Consider the following 20,974-nt stretch of genomic DNA (forward strand, 5'->3'; position numbering starts at 1 on the left):
CCTGCAGTGGTTGGGGTCCTGGGGTCTGGGTGGCCCCAGGGTGGAGAGGGGCTTTGGGAGTGTGGTTGGTGGCACTGGTGGTTTGACAGCACTGGGGATATTGGGGGTGCAGGGACAGCAGGGGGTGGGACAGCGAGGGTGTGGACATGGAGCTACAGTGGAGATTTGGAGACATGAGGGATTTGGGGACATGGGAGACCCATGCTGGCAGCCAGATGGGTGCCACGGGCCATGTCCCACCTTTCCCAAACACACAGGGTCAGGTGCTCACACAAGGACCTGGGGACGTGGGCATCACCCATGCGGCAGAGAACTGGTGCCCTGGTGACAGGTGGCCCTGCAGTGTGCCATGTGGCACCATGTCTCCAGGATGCTGGAGACACTTCATCCGCTGCACTGCCCTTGCCCTGTCCTGTCTGAGTCCCCGCATGTCTCCCCATCCCCGGGGCTGGTACCACACCCATCAGGACATGGCACTGTCCCTTTATTCACCAGGACCTGGGCGCAGGGGCAGACGTGTGGGCACAGGCAGCATGGGCACGGGGTGGGCACAGTGTGGCACAGGCACAGCAAGAAGGCAGCGAGGGCATGCAGGTGGCAGAGCTGTCACTGCAGCGTGGGGGGGAGCTGTCTTGTGGGCATGACATGGGTTTGGGTGGTGTAGGAATGGGGATGGAGATAAGCATGGGGTGGGCAAAGGAGTTGGGATGGTGGGATGGCACAGGGGCAGGGATGACATGGGTTTGGGTATGGTGAGGAGACTGGGATGGCATGGGGATGGGCTTGTCACAAAAAGGACATGGCATGGGCATGGCACAGGGCAGGCATGGGAATGGGGAAGGAAGTGCCATGGACGTGAGAAGGGCAAAGGGACGGACAGGGATGATGTGGGCATGGAGTGGACAAAGGGACGGGGATGACAGGGCATTGTCATGCACAGGGCAGGCGTGACAGGCTTGGGCATGGGGTGGACATGGGCATGGTACAAGGATGTGAATGACTGGCATGGAGATGAAGATGGCAGGGGCTTGGGGATGGTGTGGGCATGGGAATGGCACAGGGATAGGGATGATGTGGGCTTGGGGATGGCATGGAGATGGGCCTGGCATGGGCACAGTGCGGCCAAAGGCACAGGGATATCACAGCAGTAGAGATGGCATGGGCTTGGTATGGGACATCAGGGCTGTGATGCACAAGGATGTGAATGCCAACAGCGTGGGGATGGGATGGGCACAGGGACAGGGATGGCATGGTGACAGGGACAGCTGGACAGAGCGCAGGCATTGCTGGGAGCTGGCACAAGCCTGGTCACACCCTGGGCCAGGCACTGCCCCTTGGGCACCTGCTGCTCATTTCCAGCTGGCAAAGAACTGCTTGAAGAAGGGCGTCTCGCGGCCCTGAGGCAGGATTTCCACCTGTCGGGACAGGGACAGGGAGGGGACAGGGATTGGGACGGGGTGATGCCTCTCATGCCAGCCCCTGGGCACCCCTCACCCCCTGCACCCACCTGTGTCTGAGGCGGGTGGCCCATGCGGGCGATCACCTCCTCGGCCACCCTTAGGGCCGCCTGGCGCTCCTGCTCGTTGGCCTTGCGCCCTGCAGAGGGGGGTGTCAGACCCGCTCTGGGGACAGTCCCTGTCTCCATGTCACCCTGTGTCCCCATCCCTGGGCACCTTTCCAGACGAAGACCATCCCGCCAGCACCGTTGTCCAGCACGAAGCAGTCGTCAGGGCAGAGCAGGCTCTGGCTGAAGGGGCTGCTGGTGGCCACCTGGGTCAGGTCCATGCGCCCTGTCGCGTCCGACACCTGCCCATGGAGGGGACATCACTGTGGGGTCACCAGGGGCCTTTCCATCCCGGTGTCCTCTCCCTCCTACCCACCCACTCGGGCCTTCTCCATCCCCATCTCCTCCAGGGCCCCCGCGGTGTCCCCTGGGGCCATTGCGGTGTCCCCTGCCCAGGCTCAGCTCTGTGTGGCTTTCCTAAGGGTCACCAGAGTGTCCCTGAGTCATGTCCAACCTTATGTGTTCCTGGGGGCCATCATAGTGTCCCCTGGCTGCGCCCAGCCTCGTGGACCTCCTGGGGCCACCATGGAGTCCCCTGGCTGTGCCTAGCCCCAGGTGTTCCCTGGGGTCACCATAGTGTCCCCCCATGTTGCCCAGCACTGTTCCCTGGCCATGCCAACCCTGGAATCACCATGAGGTCCCTCACCATCTCCACCCCTGTGCCCACCATGGTGACACTTAGGCATGCCCAGCCCCAGTGCCATCATGGTGTCCTGCCGTGTCCTTGCCTTGTAGAGGACGGCTGCCTCTGTGTTTCTCTGGTCAGCCACCACATCCTCCTCAGGGCTGCCCTCCTGCAAGGGGGGCTTGGGGCCCAGCACCTGCCGGGGGATGAGATGGGGGAGGTCACAGAGCCAGCCCAGCGACATCCAGGTCCCCCTCTCTGCCCAGTGGGGGTATACCTGGACCATCTCAGGTGGCTCCTCGCCGTCAGCCACGATCTCCAGGCGTGCTTTGCCACCCCGCTCACTGTCCCGGATGGCAGCGGCCAGCTCCTGAGCCCTGCTGCGCTCCAGGACATTGCTCCGGGCCCCATGCCAGATGAAGAGGGTCTGGGGGCAGGGAGTGGGACAGTGGTGATGGAACTGCCCCATGATGGCCCTCAACCCACCTCGCCCAGGCTGGGGATGGAGCAGCCACTGGGGTTGAAGCTGGTCCAGGAAGATGCCATGATGGGAAGAGGGATGGACACCCCAAGCATCCAGCATCCCTGCGGATAGGGAAATGCCCCAGTGGCACTGGAAGGACAGACAGACACCCCAAGAGGAGGACAAGCAGCCTGTCCTATGGAGGGACAGGTGCCCCAACAAAGAGGGACATGCCACTGAGCTGAGGGACACCCCAGAGGACAGAGGAGCACACAGGACGTTGCACTTTGCCTCACACCTGGTGAGAAGGGTCTGGGGCCAGGGATGGCAACAGCGGGGACAGGGAGTGGACAGTGGGGACAGGTGCCCTCCACCCACCTGTCCCAGGTCGAGGAGGAAGCAGTCACCAGTGTTGAAGCTGGCCCAGGATGGGTCCCGCTGGCTCGCTCGGATCTTCCTCTTGCCCTTCACCTGGTACAGTTTGGGTTCGGGTTCGGGGCCGGGGCCGGGGCCGGGGCAGGCACGGTTAAATGCCGAGGCCACACCACCCTCCTGCCGGTACAGGGGAGGGGCTCAGCACCAAATGGGGTGACAGCCACCCAGCACGGATACCGAGCAGCCGGGGTGCTGAGCCCTCGGTGGGGTGCCCAGCACCCAGTGGGAGTGCCGAGTGTTTGGTGGGGGTGCCCAACATCCAACAGGGGTGTTGACAAGAACTGGACCTGAACACCCAGCAGGGATGCTGAGCACCTTCTGAGGGTGCCCAGCACCCCAGGGGGGTTCATAAAGCTCAGCGAGGATGAAGCAGAGTACTGAGGGTGTGGAGAGCCCAGCAGTGACACCGGGCACCCATCTCGGGTGCTGGGAGCCTGGTCGGAATGCTGAGTACTGGGAGCACCCCGAGCACCCCTGGGGACCCCCATACCTGGTAGGTAAGGCCACGCGGGAAGTAGTCCATGAAGAGGTCGGACTCGTTGCCTTGTACCTCGCGGTGGGTGACGGGGCGCTCGCCCAGCAGCGAGCTCAGCTGGGTGGAGAGGAGGGCGCAGGCACCCCGCTCATCCTGCGAGGAGTCCCGGCCTGCGGGAGCCAGGTGAGCACCCGACCCCGCCTGCCCCCGGGCCGTCACCCAACCCCTCCATCCCCCCGCCCCCCGCTCACCCATCCACAGGTGGAGGTGGGACTGCTCCTCCGGCCCGTTGTGCAACACCAGGTACGCGTCCCCCGAGAAGAAAACGCCCAGCGTGGCCTCGGGGACCTCCACTGGCCGCAGCTGCTCCACCCTCCAGACGTGCAGCCCCGGACGGGTGGCACCGGGGCCAAAAGGGGAACCACTGTGGGGCAGTGGGCAGGGTCAGATGGGGGCAATCAGGGAGGTTGGGGAGAATGGGGAGGAGGTACCTTTTGGGGAGTGCGGTGTACATGGCCTTGGGGCGGTGGGGACAGATGGATGGGTGGACCTGTGGGTGGATGAACGGATGCACAAACGGACAGATGGACCTGTGGACGGAGGGACACCATGAGATGGTTGCAAAGGATGGAGAGCGAGGAAGGAGGTCAAGGACACCCCAAGAGACAGATTAATACCCAGAAGGACAGACGGATGCCCCAACAGACACCCAGAAGGACAAGTGGACACCCCGACAGACAAGACATGCCAACAGACATCCAGAAGGGCAACTGGATACCCAGATGGACAGAGGGACATCTCAATGCACACATGGACACCACATGAGGTAGATGGACACCCCAATGGACACACAGACATCCAGAGGATGGACAGACACCCCTACATACCCATGGAGGCCCCTATGGGTAGGGGGAGACACCCATGGACAGACAAACAACCGAATAAATGGACACCCAGGAAAACGGACAGACACCCCCAACAGCCAGAGGTGTCCTGAGGTACAGCCAGACACCTGGAAGGACAGACGGACCCTACGGGGGTGGGATGCCCCCGGGACAGAGACCCGCGAGGAGTGCATCCCATGACGGACAGACGGACAACCCGACAGCGCCCCCCCCCCCCGAGGGATAGACGGACGGACCCCCGATGGACGGACGGACCCCCGAGAGACGCCCCGACAGCGCCCGGCTCCGTCCGAGGCTACGACCGAGCAGGACCGACGGACGCCCCAACACCCGGAAGGCGGCGGGAGTGACTCAGGCGCAGGAAAGGGTGGGACGAGGGTGGGGAGTGAGGGAGGGGAGGGGAGGGGGGGGCGCCAGGGCTGGGCCTCCCCGGGGGGGGAAATGTGGCCTCGGGTGTGGCCCCTCGCATTGCGGGGGGCACTGAGCCCTGGGGCACTGAGCCCTGGACCCCCACCCTCCTGGGGTCCCCTTCTTCATGGGACACCGTTCCTGCCTCCACATTTTCATGGGACCCTCCCCCCCCCGCCACTGGGATCGCTCTTTGCACTGCTGGACCCCGCCACCATTCTGCGGACCCTCCTGAGGAATCCCCTGCTCCTGAAGCCCTCCTCAGTGCTGCTGGACCACCACACTCTCAGGGGATCCGCCACCCCATCCTCCTGGACCCGCTCTGGGATCCCCATCCCGCTGGGACCCTCATGGGACCCCTCCACCCTGATGACACCCTACCCCACCCTACTGGGACCTCCCTTTTCCGGGACCACCCACCCCTCCCAGGACCCCCACCCCACCAGTGCCACCTACGAGCCATTCCCCCTGGGGGTCCGAGGCCTCTGCCCCCCTGCCAGGGGATGGGGCAGCTCTGGGGATCCAGAGGGGTGGAACCTGTGCTGGGAAGCAGGGATTATACTGGGTGTGAAGACTGTACTGGGAGCTGTGGTGGGTGGGCTGTACGGGGGTGGGACTGGAGGAAGTATACTGGGAGCTGTTACTGGTGGGGGGATTTGTACTGGGAATGGGAGGGCTGTACTGGGGGAAGACTGTAGTGGGGGGAGGGAGGGGTATGGTACTCGGGGCTGTACTGGGGGAGCCATAACAGGCTGGGGAGGCTGGAGTGGGAGTGGGAGTGGAACTGGGACGGGGGGCATTCCTGGGGCTGCATGAAGTGGAGTAGGGGCTGCAGCCGAGGCTCACTGGGCTGCACCGGGAGGCACTGGGAGGTGCAGGTGGGGCCCCCCCCAGCTCCTGGCAGGCCCCAGCATTGCTGGACAGTGAGTCATGGCTGGGGGGGCCACGCGTGTGACTGGGGGGATCACGCATGTGACGATGGCGGGCGGCCTGAGCTGCCACGTGGCCCTGCCGCCACCGCGGCCCAGGGAGCCTGCGGGGCCCGGGTGGGTGGGGGGCACCCAGTGCACCCCCCAGCATCACCCCCTGCACCCCCCAGCACCCCAGCGGGCACCCTGGGCGTGCACACCCCAGCCTGAACCTCAACCCCGCGAGCAGGGGGGCTCGGGGGAAATCACACACGTGTAACGCGTGTGCAGTGCAGAACGTGCGCACTGCATCCCCTGCGGGTGCTTCCCGCGTGTGCAGGGAGCCCAAGGCACTGCCACACGCGTGTGGGATCTCATGTGCAGTGTGTGTTCCGTGTGGGCGTTCTGTGTGCATGTGCTGGGCATGTTCCATGTGCTGGGCATGTCCCACATTCGGTGTCCCAAGACGTGCAGCGTGTCCCTGGGCTGCTCCGGGCCATGGGGACACTGTGCCTGCAGTGTGGCGGAGGCACTGGGTGTGTGCCCGGTCCCCGTGCAGGCGCAGCGCTGGTGTGTGGGACCCTGTGGCTGCGTGTGCAGCACCCGCTGGGGTACAGGGGATGCTGGGGGTACAAGGGGTGCCGGGGGGTACAAGGGGGTACAGGGGTGCCGGGGTTCGGGGGGACAGGCGTGTGCCGGTGCCGCCAGCGCCCGGGCCGGTGCCAGCCCTGCCCGTACCGGTGCCAGCCCTGGGGCTGGCGTGGTGGCACAGGGCCCGTGCCAGTGTCGTGCTGGTCCCCACACCGTGCGAGCGCTGATGCAGTGCCAGCCCCTGCAATCCCGGCCCCGCACAGCGCCAGGGTGGGCTCAGTACCAGTCCCAGGCAGTCCCGGTGCCAGCGCAGCGCAGGTCCCCGGCAGTGCCGGTGCCAGTCCCGGTGCCAGTCCCGGTGCCAGGCAGCGCCAGTCCCGCGCGGGTCAGTGCGGGTTCCCGGCAGTCCCGGCCCCGGTGCGGTGCCAATACCGGGCCGGTGACAGTGACAGCGTCGGTGCCCGTCCCGTTAAGCGCCATTCCGGTCCCGTTAAGCGCCAGTGCCATCCCGGTGCCGAGCGGATCCCGCCCCCGGCCGCAGCACCGCCCCCAGCCCGCCCGTCCGGGGCTCTCGGGGCTCTCGGGGAGCGGGGCCGGTGCGGAGCGCGATGGTCCCGGCGGGGCCGCCCCGCTCCTGCCTCCTGCTGACGGCCGCGCTGCTGCCGCTGCTGCCGGTACCGGCACCGGGGGCAGCCCCGGGCCCCCCCGCGCTCACCGACGCCGAGATCGAGGAGTTCCTGCGGGGCTTCCTTGGACCCGGGGACGGCGGGGACCGGGACGGGGACGGTATTGAGCTGGGCTTCGGCACCGACCTCGGCACCGGCACCGGCACCGGAACCGGCACCGGCACCGGCACCGGCACGGGTGAGCGATCGGCACCAGGATCCCAAGGGGAACGGGGGTGGCGTGACGGGGGGAGCCCGGCCCCCCACACTCACCCTGCCTCGGGGTGGCGGCCTCCCCGCTCCTGTCCCCTCAGGCTTCCCAGGGTCGCTGACGGAGCCTGAGAAACCCAGGAAGGGGAAGAAGGAAAAACCCCCCAAGAAGCTCAAGGAGAGACCGCGGGGCGCCAAGAAGGATAAGGACAAGGTCAAGGACAAGGACCGGGGCAAGAACAAACCCGCCAAGAAATCCAAGGAGAAGCCACCGAAAGGCTCTGAAAAACCCCCGAAAGGCTCCAAAAAGCCCAAGGAGAAGCCACCCAAGGCCACCAAACCCTCTGGCAAGAAGCCACCAGTGCCTCCAAGCCCCTCCACTGAATCCCCCACTACCCTGCAGCCCTCACAGGGCAAGGAGGATGAAGAGACACCTGAGTTCCTGGAGCCTTCGCACTACAAGGAGGAGGAGGATGGAGGTGTCCGAAGTGAGTTTTGGTGACACCCATCTTGCTGCTAGTGGGGTTGGGGTGGGAGGTTTCAGCACAGCAGAGCATCACCCCGCATCCTGCTCAGCTGCCCTGGTGGCATCCTACACTTTGTGCCCTGGGGTTTCCCCTCTCTGCCCTGCCAGCTTTCCTTCCCATGGGCTTTTCTTCCCACTGTGGGGCTAGGGAGGGCCAGGACAGGGGCCTGGGGAGGCCACGCCAGCCCCTTGCTCTGTCCCTGTCCCCAGGAGAGCTGGAAGAGCCGAATGAGCGCTGGGGGCTGGGCCGGGAGGACTGGAACCCTGAGCCCCAGCCAGGTGAGTGCCCAGCTCCCAGGGCCACCACCCTGTGTCTTGGGGACACTCCTCTGCAGGCCATGGTCACCCCTGTGTACCCTGGGGCTATCTCCTTGTGTCTTGAGGCCACCTCCCTGTCCCCAAATGTCACCTCCCTGCACCCCAATGCCATGTCCGAGCTCCCCAGGGCCATGCTCCTGCAACACAGGCCACCTCCTTGTTCCTCAACGCCACCTTCCTGCACCCCTGTGTCACCTTCCTGTGTCCCAGCACCATCTCCCTGCATCCCAGTGCCATCACTTTGCACGCCAGGGCCACCTCCCTCCTCCCAGGTGTCACTTCCCTGCACCCCACTGCACTCTGGACCACTTCCCTGCTCCCAAGTGTCACCTCCTCTGTGCCCCAGGGCTGCCACCCTTACCTCAGGGCCTCCCTCCTATTCTCAAGTGCCACCTCCCTGCTCCCTGTTGTCCCCTTCCTGCACCCCAGTGCCACCCTGTGCCTCTCCATGTGTCCCTTCTCTACAGAGGTCCCCGAGGAGCTGGAGCCCCCGACCCTGGACTACAACGAGCAGCTGGAGCGGGAGGACTACGAGGACTGTACGGTGCTGGGGTGTAGGTGGGGGGGCCACCGGGACCCCCTGGCCTGCAGGGAGGGATGGAGGGGGTGTCCCCCCTGCCTCTCGCCACAAAGCCAGTGCCACCCTCTGTGTCCCCAGTCGAGTACATCCGGCGGCAGCAGAAGCCCCGCAAGCCCCCCAGCAGGAGGAGACCTGAGCGGGTCTGGCCCCAGCCTGAGGAGACACGTATGTGGGAGGATGGGGACATGAGGGGCTGGCACTGCTCAGGGTGAGGCTGGGGGACAGTCCCCAGCCTTGGGAACCCAGGGAAGCAGCATTTTGGGGCAGCCTGGAGCTGGGGTGGGCATGGGGACAGCATAAGGGGTGCAGGGACCTTGTAGGGGTGTGGGGACCATATAGGGGTGTGGGGGTCTCTTGGGGGGCATGGGCATCCCAGTGGGATATAGAGGGGTCCGGTGGGGGACGTGGGGACCTCACGGTACATGGGAATCCCAAAGGGAAATGTGGGTTCTGGAGGGGCAAGCTGACCCCATAGGGGACGTAGGGCACCCTGCAGGGAGATGGGGACCCTCATTGCCTCCCCCTCCCCCAAGCAGAGCCTGAGGAGCCCCCCCCGCAGCCCTCCCCCCAGCCCCTCCCGCAGCCCCCCGTGCCTGGCCCAGTGACGGAAGGGGACTACGGTGAGGGCTTCGAGCCACCCGACTACGATGACTGTGAGTGATGAACCGGGAGGGACAAGGCACCCCAGGACCCCCATCATCCCTGCCCCTCCCACCTCCAGAAGGTTGTCCCAGCCCCCCACCCTGTGCCCCCCAGGGACCTACGGGCTGCCTCCCCCGCCAAAGCCCCATGAACACCCGGACAAAGGGGACAGGACGGAGACGGACGAGGAGAAAATCAGACCCTGTGAGAGGGGGTGGAGGGGGCTGGGCGGGGTGGGCAGGGCTCGACGGGGGGAGACATGTGCCCATGGTAGGCCTGTGTGCCCCAGGGTCGGTGGCAGAGCCACAGGGAGGGTGGCATGTCCCTGGGCTGGGTGTTCCATTCCCATGGTGGGTGTGAAATCCCCACAGTGGGTGGCACATCACCAGGGTGGGTCACGTCCTGGGGTAGGTGACATATCCACGTGGTGAGTGTCACCTCCCTGGGGTGGATGTCACATCACCAGGGTGGGTGTCATGTCTTCAGGGATGGTGGCACATCCCTGGGGTGAGTGACATGTCTGCACGGTGGGTGCCACATCCCCAGGGAGGTGGCACGTTCCCAGGGTGGGTGTCACTCCCGGCATCAGTGGCACATTCTTGGGGTGGGTGGCACGTTCCTGGGACTGGTGTCACGTCCCTGGGGTGGGTATCACCTCGCCAACAGTGAAGCCCAAGAAAGAGGAAGAGGAGGAGGAAGAGCGCTGGGTGGAGGAGAAGGGCCAGGAGCGCAAAGGTGGGTGCCAGCCCCCATCCCTGTCCCCTCACACCTGTCCCCATCCCTGCCCCCTCACTAAGCCTTTTCCTTTCCCAGGAAAACCCAAAAAACCAGGAGGAAAGAAGTGGGATCCAGATGAGGAGGAATGGACCCCTCCGGCAGAGAAGAAAAGTGAGTGTCCCCGTTCCTGGGGTGACAGGGACACCCGGCTGGGGGGGAAGCCCATCACCCCCTACCCCCTGCTGTCCCCAGGGTGTCCCCCAATTGGGCTGGAGTCCCACCGCATCGAGGATGACCAGATCCTGGCCTCCTCCATGCTGCGTCATGGGCTGGGTGCCCAGCGCGGCCGCCTCAACATGCAGGTGAGGGTCACCCCTGCGCCCACCCCCCGGGTCACGGTGACACCCCCACCCACATCCCGCTCACTGCTCCCCAGGCGGGCACCAACGAGGACGATTTCTTTGATGGAGCGTGGTGTGCCGAGGATGACAGCCGGGCGCACTGGCTCGAGGTGGACACCCGCCGCATCACCATGTTCACCGGTGTCATCACCCAGGGGCGCGACTCCCAGATCCAGTATGGGGACACGGGGGTGGAGCCGGGGACATGGGGGGGGAGCAGTGTGGGAACCCCTGTCCCAACCTGTCCCTGTCCTCCCGCAGCGATGACTTTGTCACCAGTTTCTACGTGGGCTTCAGCAATGACAGCCAGCACTGGGTTATGTACAGCAATGGCTACGAGGAGATGGTGGGGACCTGTTCTGGACGGGTGACGTGGGAGCAACACGGACCCTCTTGGGTACATCTCTCCCTCCTCGGCAGATGTTTTATGGCAACGTGGACAAGGACACACCGGTGTTGAGTGAGTTCCCTGAGCCAGTGGTGGCCCGATACATCCGCATCTACCCCCAGCGCTGGAATGGGAGCCTCTGCCTGCGCCTCGAGGTCCTGGGGTGTCCCCTGTCTGGTAACAGTCACCCCAACGCAGCCTGGGGGCCACGGGGGGGAGGGGGGGATCTCTGCAGCCACCCCCCACTGCTGTGTCCCTGTCCCCTCCACAGCTGTCAGCAGCTACTACACCCAGCAGAATGAGGTGACCTCCACGGACAACCTGGACTTCCGACACCACTCCTACAAGGACATGAGGCAGGTGGGCATGGGGTGGGGTCCTCTGCAGGGGATGGAATACTCTGTGAACAAATCCATGGGGTGGCATCCTCTATGGGGTTGGAACACCCTGGGTTGTGGGATCCTTCATGGTGGTGAGATCCTTGGGGAGGAGTGGGTTGGATCCTCCACGTGGGTGGGAACCTCCTTGGGGATGAGCAGCTTTATTGGGGATGGGATCTTCCATGGTGGTGGGATTCTCTGTCGGGTGGGATCCTCCATGAGAAGTGGGCACACCTTTGGGGCATGGCATTCTCTGTGGTTGTGGGCACTTCCATGGTGGTGGGCATCTCCGTAGTGTGGGATCCTCCTTGGGGGTGGGGTTCTCTGCAGGGTGTGGGCTCTTCCCCTCCAAGCACTGCCCCCATCTCTCCCCACCCTGCAGCTGATGAAGGTGGTGAATGAGGAGTGTCCCACCATCACCCGCATCTACAACATTGGCAAGAGCTCACGGGGGCTGAAGATCTACGCCATGGAGGTTTCCGACAACCCGGGCGAGCACGAGACGGGTGAGGGGGGTGTGAGGGATTGGGGGCCCCCAGCTGTGGTCCCCAGAGTTTGCTGACCCTGCTCACCCCCCACCTCAGGTGAGCCCGAGTTCCGGTACACGGCGGGGCTGCACGGGAATGAGGCGCTGGGCCGGGAGCTGCTGCTGCTGCTGATGCAGTTCCTGTGCAAGGAGTACCAGGATGGGAATCCCCGCGTGCGGGGCCTGGTCACCGACACCCGCATCCACCTAGTCCCGTCCCTCAACCCCGACGGCTACGAGTTGGCCCATGAGGCGGTGAGGGGGCAGCAGGGTGGGATGCACCGTGAGGCACTGAGGGAGGACAGTGGAGCAGTGGGGTAGGATGTGGGGTGCTGGGATGGGCTGTGGGGCACTGGGATGGGACGGCAAAGTCGCGGGATGCAGCCCCCTCCTCGCAGCTCACCACTGCCCTGGGCTGGCCGCAGGGCTCCAAGCTGGGCACCTGAGATGTCAGAGAAGGGGATGGGACCGGGAGCGATGGGATGGGATGGGATGGGATGGGATGGGATGGGATGGGATGGGATGGGATGGGATGGGATGGGATGGTGGGGCAGGGGACAGGACTTGGAGTGGTGGGATGGGACACGGGTGGTGGGGTACAGCCCCCCAGGACTCACCAGTGTCCTGGGCTGCCCGCAGGGCTCCGAACTGGGCAACTGGGCACTGGGCCATTGGACAGAGGAAGGCTTTGACCTCTTTGAGAACTTCCCTGACCTGGCCTCAGCATTGTGGGCAGCTGAGGAGAGGCGGCTGGTGCCCCACCAGTTCCCCAACCACCACATCCCCATCCCGGAGCACTACCTGTCCGAGGATGCGGCGGTGAGTGTGGCACGGGGCACAGGGGCGGGACAGGGGTGGGGAGAGTGTGGCAGGGGGGGACACCTCATGCCCTGTGCCCGCCTCACAGGTGGCAGTGGAGACACGGGCTGTCATGGTGTGGATGGACAAGAACCCCTTCGTACTGGGAGCCAACCTGCAGGGTGGGGAGAAGCTGGTGTCCTTCCCCTTCGACACGGTCCGACCCAGCCCCCCAACGCCAGCAGCTGCCCCTCGTCCACTGGACTATGAGGATGAGCAGTCTGAGCTGCAGGAGACACCTGACCACGCCGTGTTCCGCTGGCTCGCCATCTCCTATGCCTCGGCACACCTCACCATGACCGAGACCTTCCGCGGGGGCTGCCACACCCAGGACATGACTGATGCCATGGGCATCGTGCAGGGCGCCAAGTGGCACCCCCGGGCTGGCAGTAAGTTGGGGCCAGTGGCGTGGCTGCCCCGTAACCCAGCCACTGGCAGGTGAGCAAGCAGCTGGGTGGGCGTATCTATGCTCTTGCAGGTATGAATGACTTCAGCTACCTGCACACCAACTGCCTGGAGCTCTCCATTTACCTGGGCTGTGACAAGTTCCCCCATGAGAGTGAGCTGCAGCAGGAGTGGGAGAACAACAAGGAGTCCCTGCTCACCTTCATGGAGCAGGTGTGTACTGGGACATGGCCACAGCTGCCCCACCTGTCCCACACAGTTCCACTCATCCCTTTCCTCACCCAGATCCATCGGGGAATCAAGGGCGTGGTGACGGACCAGCAGGGCGAGCCCATTGCCAACGCCACCATTGTGGTGGGGGGCATCAACCACAACGTCAGGACAGGTAGGTACCATGAGGTGCTGGCAGGGTGCCAGCAGCCCCGTGCCGCCTCCATCCCACCCCGCTGCTCCCCGTACCTGCAGCCAGCGGCGGGGACTACTGGCGCATCCTGAACCCGGGCGAGTACCGCGTGTCGGCACGGGCCGAGGGCTACAACCCCAGTGTCAAGACCTGCCACGTCCTCTACGATATTGGGGCCACCCAGTGCAACTTCGTCCTGTCCCGCTCCAACTGGAAGCGCATCCGGGAGATCATGGCCATGAACGGGAACCGGCCAATCCGCCGCGTGGTGCCCGGCCAGCCCATGACGCCCCGCGAGCGCCTGCGCCTGCGGATGCGCCTCCGGCACCGCATGCGGCTGCGGGAGCAGATGCGGCTGCGGCGCCTCAATGCCACCACGGCCACCAGCAGCCCCACGGCCCCACCGTCCACCACCGCCCTGCCCTTCCCCTTCAGCAGCACGGCCTACACGCCCTGGAGCCAGGAGCCACCCACTGCTGGCACCTGGGAGATGGACACCGAGACAGAGGTGGTCACTGAGCTGGTGACAGAGACGGAGGGCTGGGAGTTGCACACAGGGACGGCGCAGCCCCTCACCACTGCCGAAACCTACACCGTGAACTTTGGGGACTAGGGACACTTGACCCCTCACTCAGCTTCAAGCCATGGTTGGACACTTTGGCATCTGCTTCCAACATCTTCCCTGAGCCCAGACAGCTGTTCCAGGTGGGCTCCAGCCACTCACCTTGCTGCTTCCAAGGACTGCGGGCATCGTCACCAACAGCTGGGTGCTGTCAGGGACATGCCAGCCCATCCCTCGGAGCCGGGCCTTGCCAGCCCACTGTCCGTGTCCCAGTGGGGTGGCAGGGGTGGTACTGCTCTCCTGGGCAGGGCCCATGGAGGCGGGCACAGCCTTTCTCCCCTCCATACAGTTTTTGTTACACAAATAAATCAAGTTATATTGGTACAAGCATCTTGTCCCTCCGGTGTTTCCCCAGCTGTGTCACCCTCCCAGAGGACAGACAAAGGCAGTGGATGCCAGGAAACCTTGAGGGGGTGGGGGCTTGTGGAGTCTGTGTCCTCCCTGTGGTCAGTGCCCAACTTCCATGTCCCCATCCTCACTGTCAGCTCCAAAGCCGGAGAAGGTGATGGGCTGGCAGGTGAGGTCGCGCAGGTTGACCAGGCAGGCGGTTTGCGTGGCACTGAAGTCGGGCACCGTCACCAGCAGCACCCGCTGCCCCTCCTTCCCTGCAAGCACAGGTGGGTGTCAGGCACAGGAGCCCCCTGGCAGCCCCCAGCACGGGTTCCCAGCCCCCACAAGGATCTGGGTGTGCTGTGAGACCCACCTTGGAGCAGCTTGGACTGGAAGTGGGGCGCATTGCCGCAGAAGTAGACGTGAGGGCACTCGGTGAGGATAAACGGGTCAGATTTGTAGAACGGGTAACAGCCTGGGGAGGATGGGAATTAGGGGGGGAGCCCCTGGTAAAGACCACCCATTCAACAGCCCCCCAGCCCTCACCATACCCAGGGTGTCTGGGGCCGTGGGGCTGATGTGTCCTGCCAGCAGTGTCCACTCCAGGATCTCCAGGTAGTCATCCATGCTGCTGTATTTGAAGATATCACTGATGTTTTGTCCTGACGTCCCCAGAAACCTACATTATGGGGGAAAGAAGGGGAGCTTTAGATGGTGGACATGCCGGAACATGTCCCATGGTCCCATGCCCCACCAGAGCTGGTAGCACACCAGGTTTGTTTACCTGACACCATCCAGGTTGGCCTGGTAGGGGTTGGTGACAAGGCGCAGAGTGGCATAGGCACTGGCCAGGGGCAGCATGCAGCGGTGCAGGGGCTGCTGTGGCAGTGTGTAGTTGGTGGGGTCAAACTCGCCAGGCATCACGTCCACAGGCACAGAGGTCTGTCGGTAGGGCAGGGATCAACCGAGTGGCCAAAGTGCCCTCCAAGGGGGCTCAGAGCAAAGCCCTGGTGTCACTGCTGCTCCTTTTCCCCAAGACACCTTGCTTGGCTTCACCATGGAGGCCAGATCCCAGGAGAAGGATCTGGAGCTGGGCTGTGAGCTGCCTCCCCATAAGGGGTGCTCAAAGGGAAGTTGGGTGCTGGGGAAGGGGGTTTTGCCACCCTGCACCCTGGGCTGCTTCCCCGCCTCAGCAACCAGGCTCCCTCCCCCAAAGGAACCTGATTCACCAGCCAACCCCAAGCACTCACACAGAGCTGCAGCAGGATCTCATCTAGCATCTTCACAGCCTCCACACTGGCAGCCTGCGTCTTCTTGGTCAAGTACTTGGCCTGGGTGAGCAGGAAAACAGTGAGGGACAACCCCATGCCCCCTCTGGCCCCTCCCCATGCCCTCCCAGCACTCCAGGAGCACCACAATGCTGCAGCCCCCTCCTTTCCGCACCTTGTTGATGGTGTCTCGGCTCTGTGTGTTCTGGCTCAGCAGATTCCCAGCCAGAATGACACGGGTGATGTGAGCAGCACAGCTCTGCTCGCCCTCTGCACCCAGCTGCCCCGTCACCACGTCCACCAGCAGCTGAGTGCTCAGCAGGGCCTCCCCACTCACGCTGCCCAGCCCCAGCCCCGAGGCCAGCAGCACGAACCTGGATGGATGGAGAGGCTCAGGCAGTGCCATGCTCCCAAACCAAGGGGCTTCAGAGAGCCAGGGCAGGGGGCACAGTCCCCTCCACCAGCCCTCTTGGCACAAGGGGCTCAGGGACACAGCAGGGACACAGTGCCAGCCCCACTCCTGCTGCTGCAGACTGACCGGTCAGAGCTGGGCCCGGTCCAGGGCAGCGATGGTGGCAAGTCAGCGAAGCAAAGATCCTCCACCAGGAATATGCCATCGTCCTGCTCGGAGCCGTACACGGCCAAGATGGTCCCTACAGCAGAGCAGGTGGTCAGCCCTGGCCAGCAGCCACAGGGTGGGTGCTGCCACAGAGCCACCGCTGTTCCTTACCTGTCACCAGCTTCTGCACATCAATGGCTCCTTCCAGCTTGATCCGCTGCAGCTCATCCTCCAGGATCAGCTCGTCAGAGGGCTGGATGTACTTGGGCAGGGGTGGCTGAGGCACCAGGTTGTGCTGCGAGGGTGCAGGGACAGCTCTGACGGCCTCAGCGAGGACCAGCAGCTCCCAAGGACCCTTCCCAACCCCAGCTCCCCATCACCAGCACAGGCAACACCCTGGCTGGAGGCCCCGGCAGCTGGAACCCCCCCAGCCGGGCTGGTTTCACTCAGTGCTTCCCTGCAGCGTCCCGAACACAAGCCCTGTCCAAGGAGGAAGTGGCTCAGACGGGTACTGGGAAGCTTCAAGCTTCCCAACATGAACTGGCTGGGAGCAAATGGGCCCCAAGCCCACATGGGGATGGCAGAGCTCCCCTGATACCTCCCTCACCCCCCTCATTCCCCTGTGGCAGGGAAAGGGGGTCTGCACTGCCAACTCCCCTGGATCCAAACCCTCCAAGGGCTGGAAAAGCAGCCCTGAGCAAGAGTGGTGGTAAGCAGCAGGGGGAACAGCTTCAGATGGACAAAGGGTGGGTTTAGATTGGATATGTGGAAGGAGTACTTCCATGTGAGGGTGGTGAGACCCTGGCACAGGTTGCCCAGAGAAGCTGTGGCTGCTCCATCCCTGTAAGTGTTCAAGGCCAGGTTGGATGGGGCTTGGAGCAACCTGGGATAGAGGAAGGTGTCCCTGCCCACAGATGACCTTTAAGGTCCCTTCCGATCCAACCCATTCAGTTTCCATGATTTCATAAGGAGCATGCACACACACATATGCTGGCACCAAGAGGCATCACCAAGGTGGCATCCAGGGACAGGGTGGGCAGAGGCTATCATCCTGTCACACAAACCCAGCTCAAATCCCTGCCAGCTTCCTGGCTCAATGAGCACAGGGAAGCCACAGAAGGCCAGCTGAGCTCTCAGGTGTGCTGGTACAACCCCCTGAGCTGTGTGGAGGAGGAAGAGGAAGAGGAGGAGGAGGAGGAAGAGGAGGAGGAGGAGGAGGAGGAGGGGTGAGCCCATTACCTCCTCGCTGATCTCTTGCAGGATGGAGGGCTGGAGCTGCATGGCCTTGAAGAGCGTCCCCACCACGCAGCACTTCTCTCCTGCCTGCAGCTCCGAGAGCTTCCGCAGCGCAAGGTCATTCCCTGCGGAGAGACAGCAGGCAATGGCCTTGGGGTGACGGCGGGCACAGCGCAGGGCTGGGGGCAGCAGCCGAAGGGCCCCAGCGTCGAGGCCAGCAAGAAGCGTTGGGGAATGTTGGGAAGCCTCCTGCTTTTCCTCGAGGCACGGCGCCGAGTGGACATGTGTGGGCCAGATGGGGCTGAGGAGCATTCCAGAGCCTACAAGCCTGCAGGCATTTCCTCTGTGCTGGGGGGAAAGCAGGGTCAGGATGGTGCGTTCAGCTCCCAGTAACAGCTCTGCCCGGGAAGGGCCCAGGATGTTCCTGCCCTTGGGCATGGGGGGTTGCTGGTCCTGCTCGTCAGGGGCTGACCCAAACTTCCTCAGAGCCGACAGGCAGGAGATCACTCAACACACCCAAACCTGATCTCTGCCAGGCCCAGATCCTCTGCCCCAGATCCCTGCTGGAACTCAGGATCCCCATCACATCCAGAGAAGATCCTGGCATGCTGACAGGTCCCTGGGCTTTAGGCAGGGATCCACAGGGGATACAGGCTGGGAGAACCTCAGGAGCAGCAAGAAGCATCGCAGCCCCAGCTGCATCCACTTTGTGGATGAGAAGCAAAAGTCTCCACCACAAGGTGAGTCCAAAACTTCTTACCCCACCCCTGGGGACCCAGAGATGCTCCAGCCCCATCCAGTGCGTGGGACTGTCCTTTCCCATTTGAACCAGCCTGTGAAGTCCATCCCGAGCCTCAGGCCCTGGAGAGGAGCAAGGAACCTGCTCCCGGTCTCCTCTCCCAAAACAACACTGCCTGTGCCAGCTCCTTGTCCTTTCTGGGTGACATTTCTCCTCCCAAAAATCTCCCTTTGCTCATCACATGCTGCTGAACCTGACTCTTGTCCCAGGGAGAGCACCCCGCTGCCATCCCTGGCATTCCACACTGGAAACATGGATTCCCGAGCCCAGGAATGCAAACACTCTGAGTCAGAACAAAAACAATTCTGTTGAAGTTTCTTATTTTTGGCTCAAACTCCCCAAAATATGCGTTTAGCAGGAGGGGGCTGTGCTCTCCAGATTTTTGCCTGCAGGCGCTTCCTGCTGGGAGACAAACCCCAAAATCTGGTCCCATCCCAGGACTCCAAGAGGTGGAGCTTTACAAACCATTGGGTTCTGTCACGCTTGGCAAAGTCCAGGGTGGCCAACCAAGGAATGACATCTGCCGTGGGACCAGCACTGGCTTTGCTTCCACACAGCCCACGGGGCTGGGGAGCGCACAAGACCAGGCGTCCGGCCCAAAAGCTTCCACTGAAGGGGTTTTTGCCCATAGAAGGACAAAGCTGAAGGAAATTCGATCGCAGGCCATGCCCAGGCCGGGGGGGCAGAGCCCCAGCAGCGCTGGCATTGCTTCATCCCGCAGATGGAAACTCTGAGCGTGAGGGTCCCGCCCCCAGAACCACAACCGCCCCCGGCCAGGAAACAGCCCCCCCTGGCACAACCAGCACCTCTCACCCTCCTGCACCCTCCTGTACCCCACTTCCTGGCCAGGGCCCCCCAGCCCCACCCTGACAAACCTCACACACAACTCCTGTTCCCAAAAGTGTGTGGGGTGATGGGACTCAGACAGTTGTGTTCTCCCTGCCCACACCCCCCCTTCTATCTTCTGATGGGGAATGCGGTTTGTCCCAAGGTCAGAACTCCAGGTGGGAGCTGCAGCAGGATTAGCACATAACCCAGCTGCAAATGGATTATCCCATCATGACTGTGCATCCCAGAGCTGGGGGGCTGAGCTGTTTGGGGTGGGCTCTGCTGCACATCCCCTGTCAAGGGTGTAAAATGCTGCTGGAGACTGGGACAACTGGGTACACTGGAGCTGCTCAGGTCGCAGGAAGGTTGTGGGTGGATCCCAGCCTGGCAGGGATGGACTCCATACCTGCAGGGATGCATCCTGTCCCCAGGGATGCCTGCAGGGTACATCCAGCCTGAGGACGAGAACACTCACTCACTTCTGGACTCCAGATGTAAATCTGGTCAAACACGGAGATAAAATCCTAAGGCAGCTCCAGAGATGTTTGTTCCCAAGGCCACCACTAACCTATGTTCCCAAGTGCCACATCCACACCACTGTTATTTCCCCACAGGGATGGGGACTCCAACACTCCCTGGGCAGCTGTGCCAGGGCTGGACAGCCCTTTCCATGAAGGAATTGTCCCAATATCCAATCTGAACCTCTCCTGGTGCAACTTGAGGTCATGTCCTCTTGTCCTGTCCCTTGTTTCCTGGGAGCAGAGCCTGACCCCCCTGGCTGCACCCTCCTGCCAGGAAATTGTGGAGAGTGAGAAGGCCCCCCTGAGCCTCATCTTCTCCAGCCTGAGACCCCCAGCCACTCCTGGTGCTCCAGCCCACTCCCCAGCTTTGTCCCTACCCCTGGGCACACTCCAGCCCCTCAGTGTTTTTCCTGGGGCAGGGCCCTGATAAAGGGGGAGTTCCCCTTGGGCTCACCCCATCGGCTCTGTGCGCGCCGCTCCAGCCCCGCTCGCATCCCGGCGAGGCGCACGGCGTAGATGTGGGCGTACTGCCGGGAAAAGCTGCGCTCGCCCAGCTGGAAAGGCTGGGAGCAGTCTGAATACCCCGACACAGGCACCCTGGGGAAGGTGGGGGGCTCGGCCGAGGGGGGGGCCAGCAGCCCCTGTGCCGTGGGGGCTGCCTGCTCCGAAAACATGGTGTGGGACATGCGGGTCTACTGATGGGTCTGAAAAATAAATTGGTGAATTAAGGATCCTGGCTCCCACCTGGCCATCGCTGTCACCCCAAGACACAACAGTCCCCCTGAAAATGATCTTCCCCACCCCCAAAACACAAACCATGTCCGGGTCTGACCCTCCCTCTGCACGCTACACCCACTCAGCCCTGCTTCCTCCCAACCCAGGGCATCCCCAAACTCATCCTGGTGACAGGACCATCCCACCCTCTCCCAAAATCCCACCCCAGAGTAGGACACCTGAACTCCCCACAAAATACACCTTGGCCACCGGATGCCGCCGGGACCCCCCTCTCCCAAATGGACCCGGGCCCTGCATAGCCCCCTGGACATCCCCAGCCACCAGTGCCCCCCCAGCACACTCCCTCTGGCACAATCCTTCTCCCCGCGGCACTGAACCCCCCCAAACACCTCCCTGGCACCAGGAACCCCCCCGAGGACGCAACAGCCCCCCAGACCCCCAACCCCAGCGCTCCAGCCCCCCTCAGGCTGCAGGGCCTCACAGAGTCCCCCCAGCCCCACCAACCAGGGTCTCCCCTGCTCCCAAACGGGGACATGCCCTCAGCCCCCGCCCGGGGTTCCCGCAGGTCACGTACGGGCTCCGAGGTCAGAGGTCGGGGGTCGCCGCCGACACCGGGACCCGCCATGGGGGTGGGGCTGCGGCGGGAAAAGGCGCGAACGCCGCCAAACACGGAAGTGGTGTGA

The 20,974-nt window shown here is 63.6% G+C and overlaps 3 protein-coding genes across 7 annotated transcripts; 1 reads left to right on the forward strand and 2 right to left on the reverse strand.

Annotated features, from left to right (window-relative positions):
• Positions 1-463: 463 nt before the first annotated feature.
• CAPG (capping actin protein, gelsolin like) lies at positions 464-7,394 on the reverse strand. Of its 4 annotated transcripts, none has more exons than XM_039564211.1 (10): positions 7,313-7,394; positions 4,054-4,152; positions 3,814-3,986; positions 3,578-3,732; positions 3,031-3,204; positions 2,467-2,616; positions 2,293-2,385; positions 1,674-1,806; positions 1,508-1,596; positions 464-1,415 (listed from the first exon to the last, which is right to left on the reverse strand). In XM_039564211.1, the coding sequence occupies exons 2-10, from the start codon at positions 4,074-4,076 to the stop codon at positions 1,350-1,352; spliced, it is 1,056 nt and encodes a 351-aa protein (XP_039420145.1). In that variant the 5' UTR covers positions 4,077-4,152; positions 7,313-7,394; the 3' UTR covers positions 464-1,349. The 4 variants fall into 4 exon arrangements, with proteins under 4 accessions (XP_039420145.1, XP_039420144.1, XP_039420142.1 ...); XM_039564210.1 differs by lacking the exon at positions 7,313-7,394 and adding an exon at positions 5,332-5,430; XM_039564208.1 differs by lacking the exon at positions 7,313-7,394 and adding an exon at positions 4,723-4,817.
• Positions 6,944-14,345, forward strand: AEBP1 (AE binding protein 1). Of its 2 annotated transcripts, XM_039564173.1 has the most exons (21): positions 6,944-7,238; positions 7,354-7,737; positions 7,986-8,054; positions 8,561-8,632; positions 8,752-8,838; positions 9,210-9,326; positions 9,430-9,519; positions 9,982-10,050; positions 10,129-10,203; positions 10,285-10,394; positions 10,469-10,608; positions 10,695-10,779; positions 10,854-10,998; positions 11,093-11,181; positions 11,584-11,707; positions 11,786-11,982; positions 12,367-12,546; positions 12,635-12,974; positions 13,064-13,203; positions 13,276-13,375; positions 13,456-14,345. In XM_039564173.1, exons 1-21 carry the CDS (start codon positions 6,983-6,985, stop codon positions 14,004-14,006), a joined length of 3,420 nt encoding a protein of 1,139 aa, XP_039420107.1. In that variant the 5' UTR covers positions 6,944-6,982; the 3' UTR covers positions 14,007-14,345. The 2 variants fall into 2 exon arrangements, with proteins under 2 accessions (XP_039420107.1, XP_039420108.1); XM_039564174.1 differs by lacking the exon at positions 7,986-8,054.
• Positions 14,324-20,973, reverse strand: POLD2 (DNA polymerase delta 2, accessory subunit). The gene is made up of 11 exons (XM_039564190.1): positions 20,866-20,973; positions 20,011-20,260; positions 17,412-17,533; positions 16,344-16,467; positions 16,152-16,266; positions 15,789-15,987; positions 15,596-15,676; positions 15,130-15,287; positions 14,897-15,024; positions 14,719-14,820; positions 14,324-14,620 (listed from the first exon to the last, which is right to left on the reverse strand). Exons 2-11 carry the CDS (start codon positions 20,240-20,242, stop codon positions 14,463-14,465), a joined length of 1,419 nt encoding a protein of 472 aa, XP_039420124.1. The 5' UTR covers positions 20,243-20,260; positions 20,866-20,973; the 3' UTR covers positions 14,324-14,462.
• Position 20,974: the final 1 nt, after the last annotated feature.

The sequence above is a fragment of the Corvus cornix genome, chromosome 22 (genome assembly GCF_000738735.6).
Source record: "Corvus cornix cornix isolate S_Up_H32 chromosome 22, ASM73873v5, whole genome shotgun sequence".
Classification (NCBI taxonomy): Eukaryota; Metazoa; Chordata; class Aves; order Passeriformes; family Corvidae; genus Corvus; species Corvus cornix.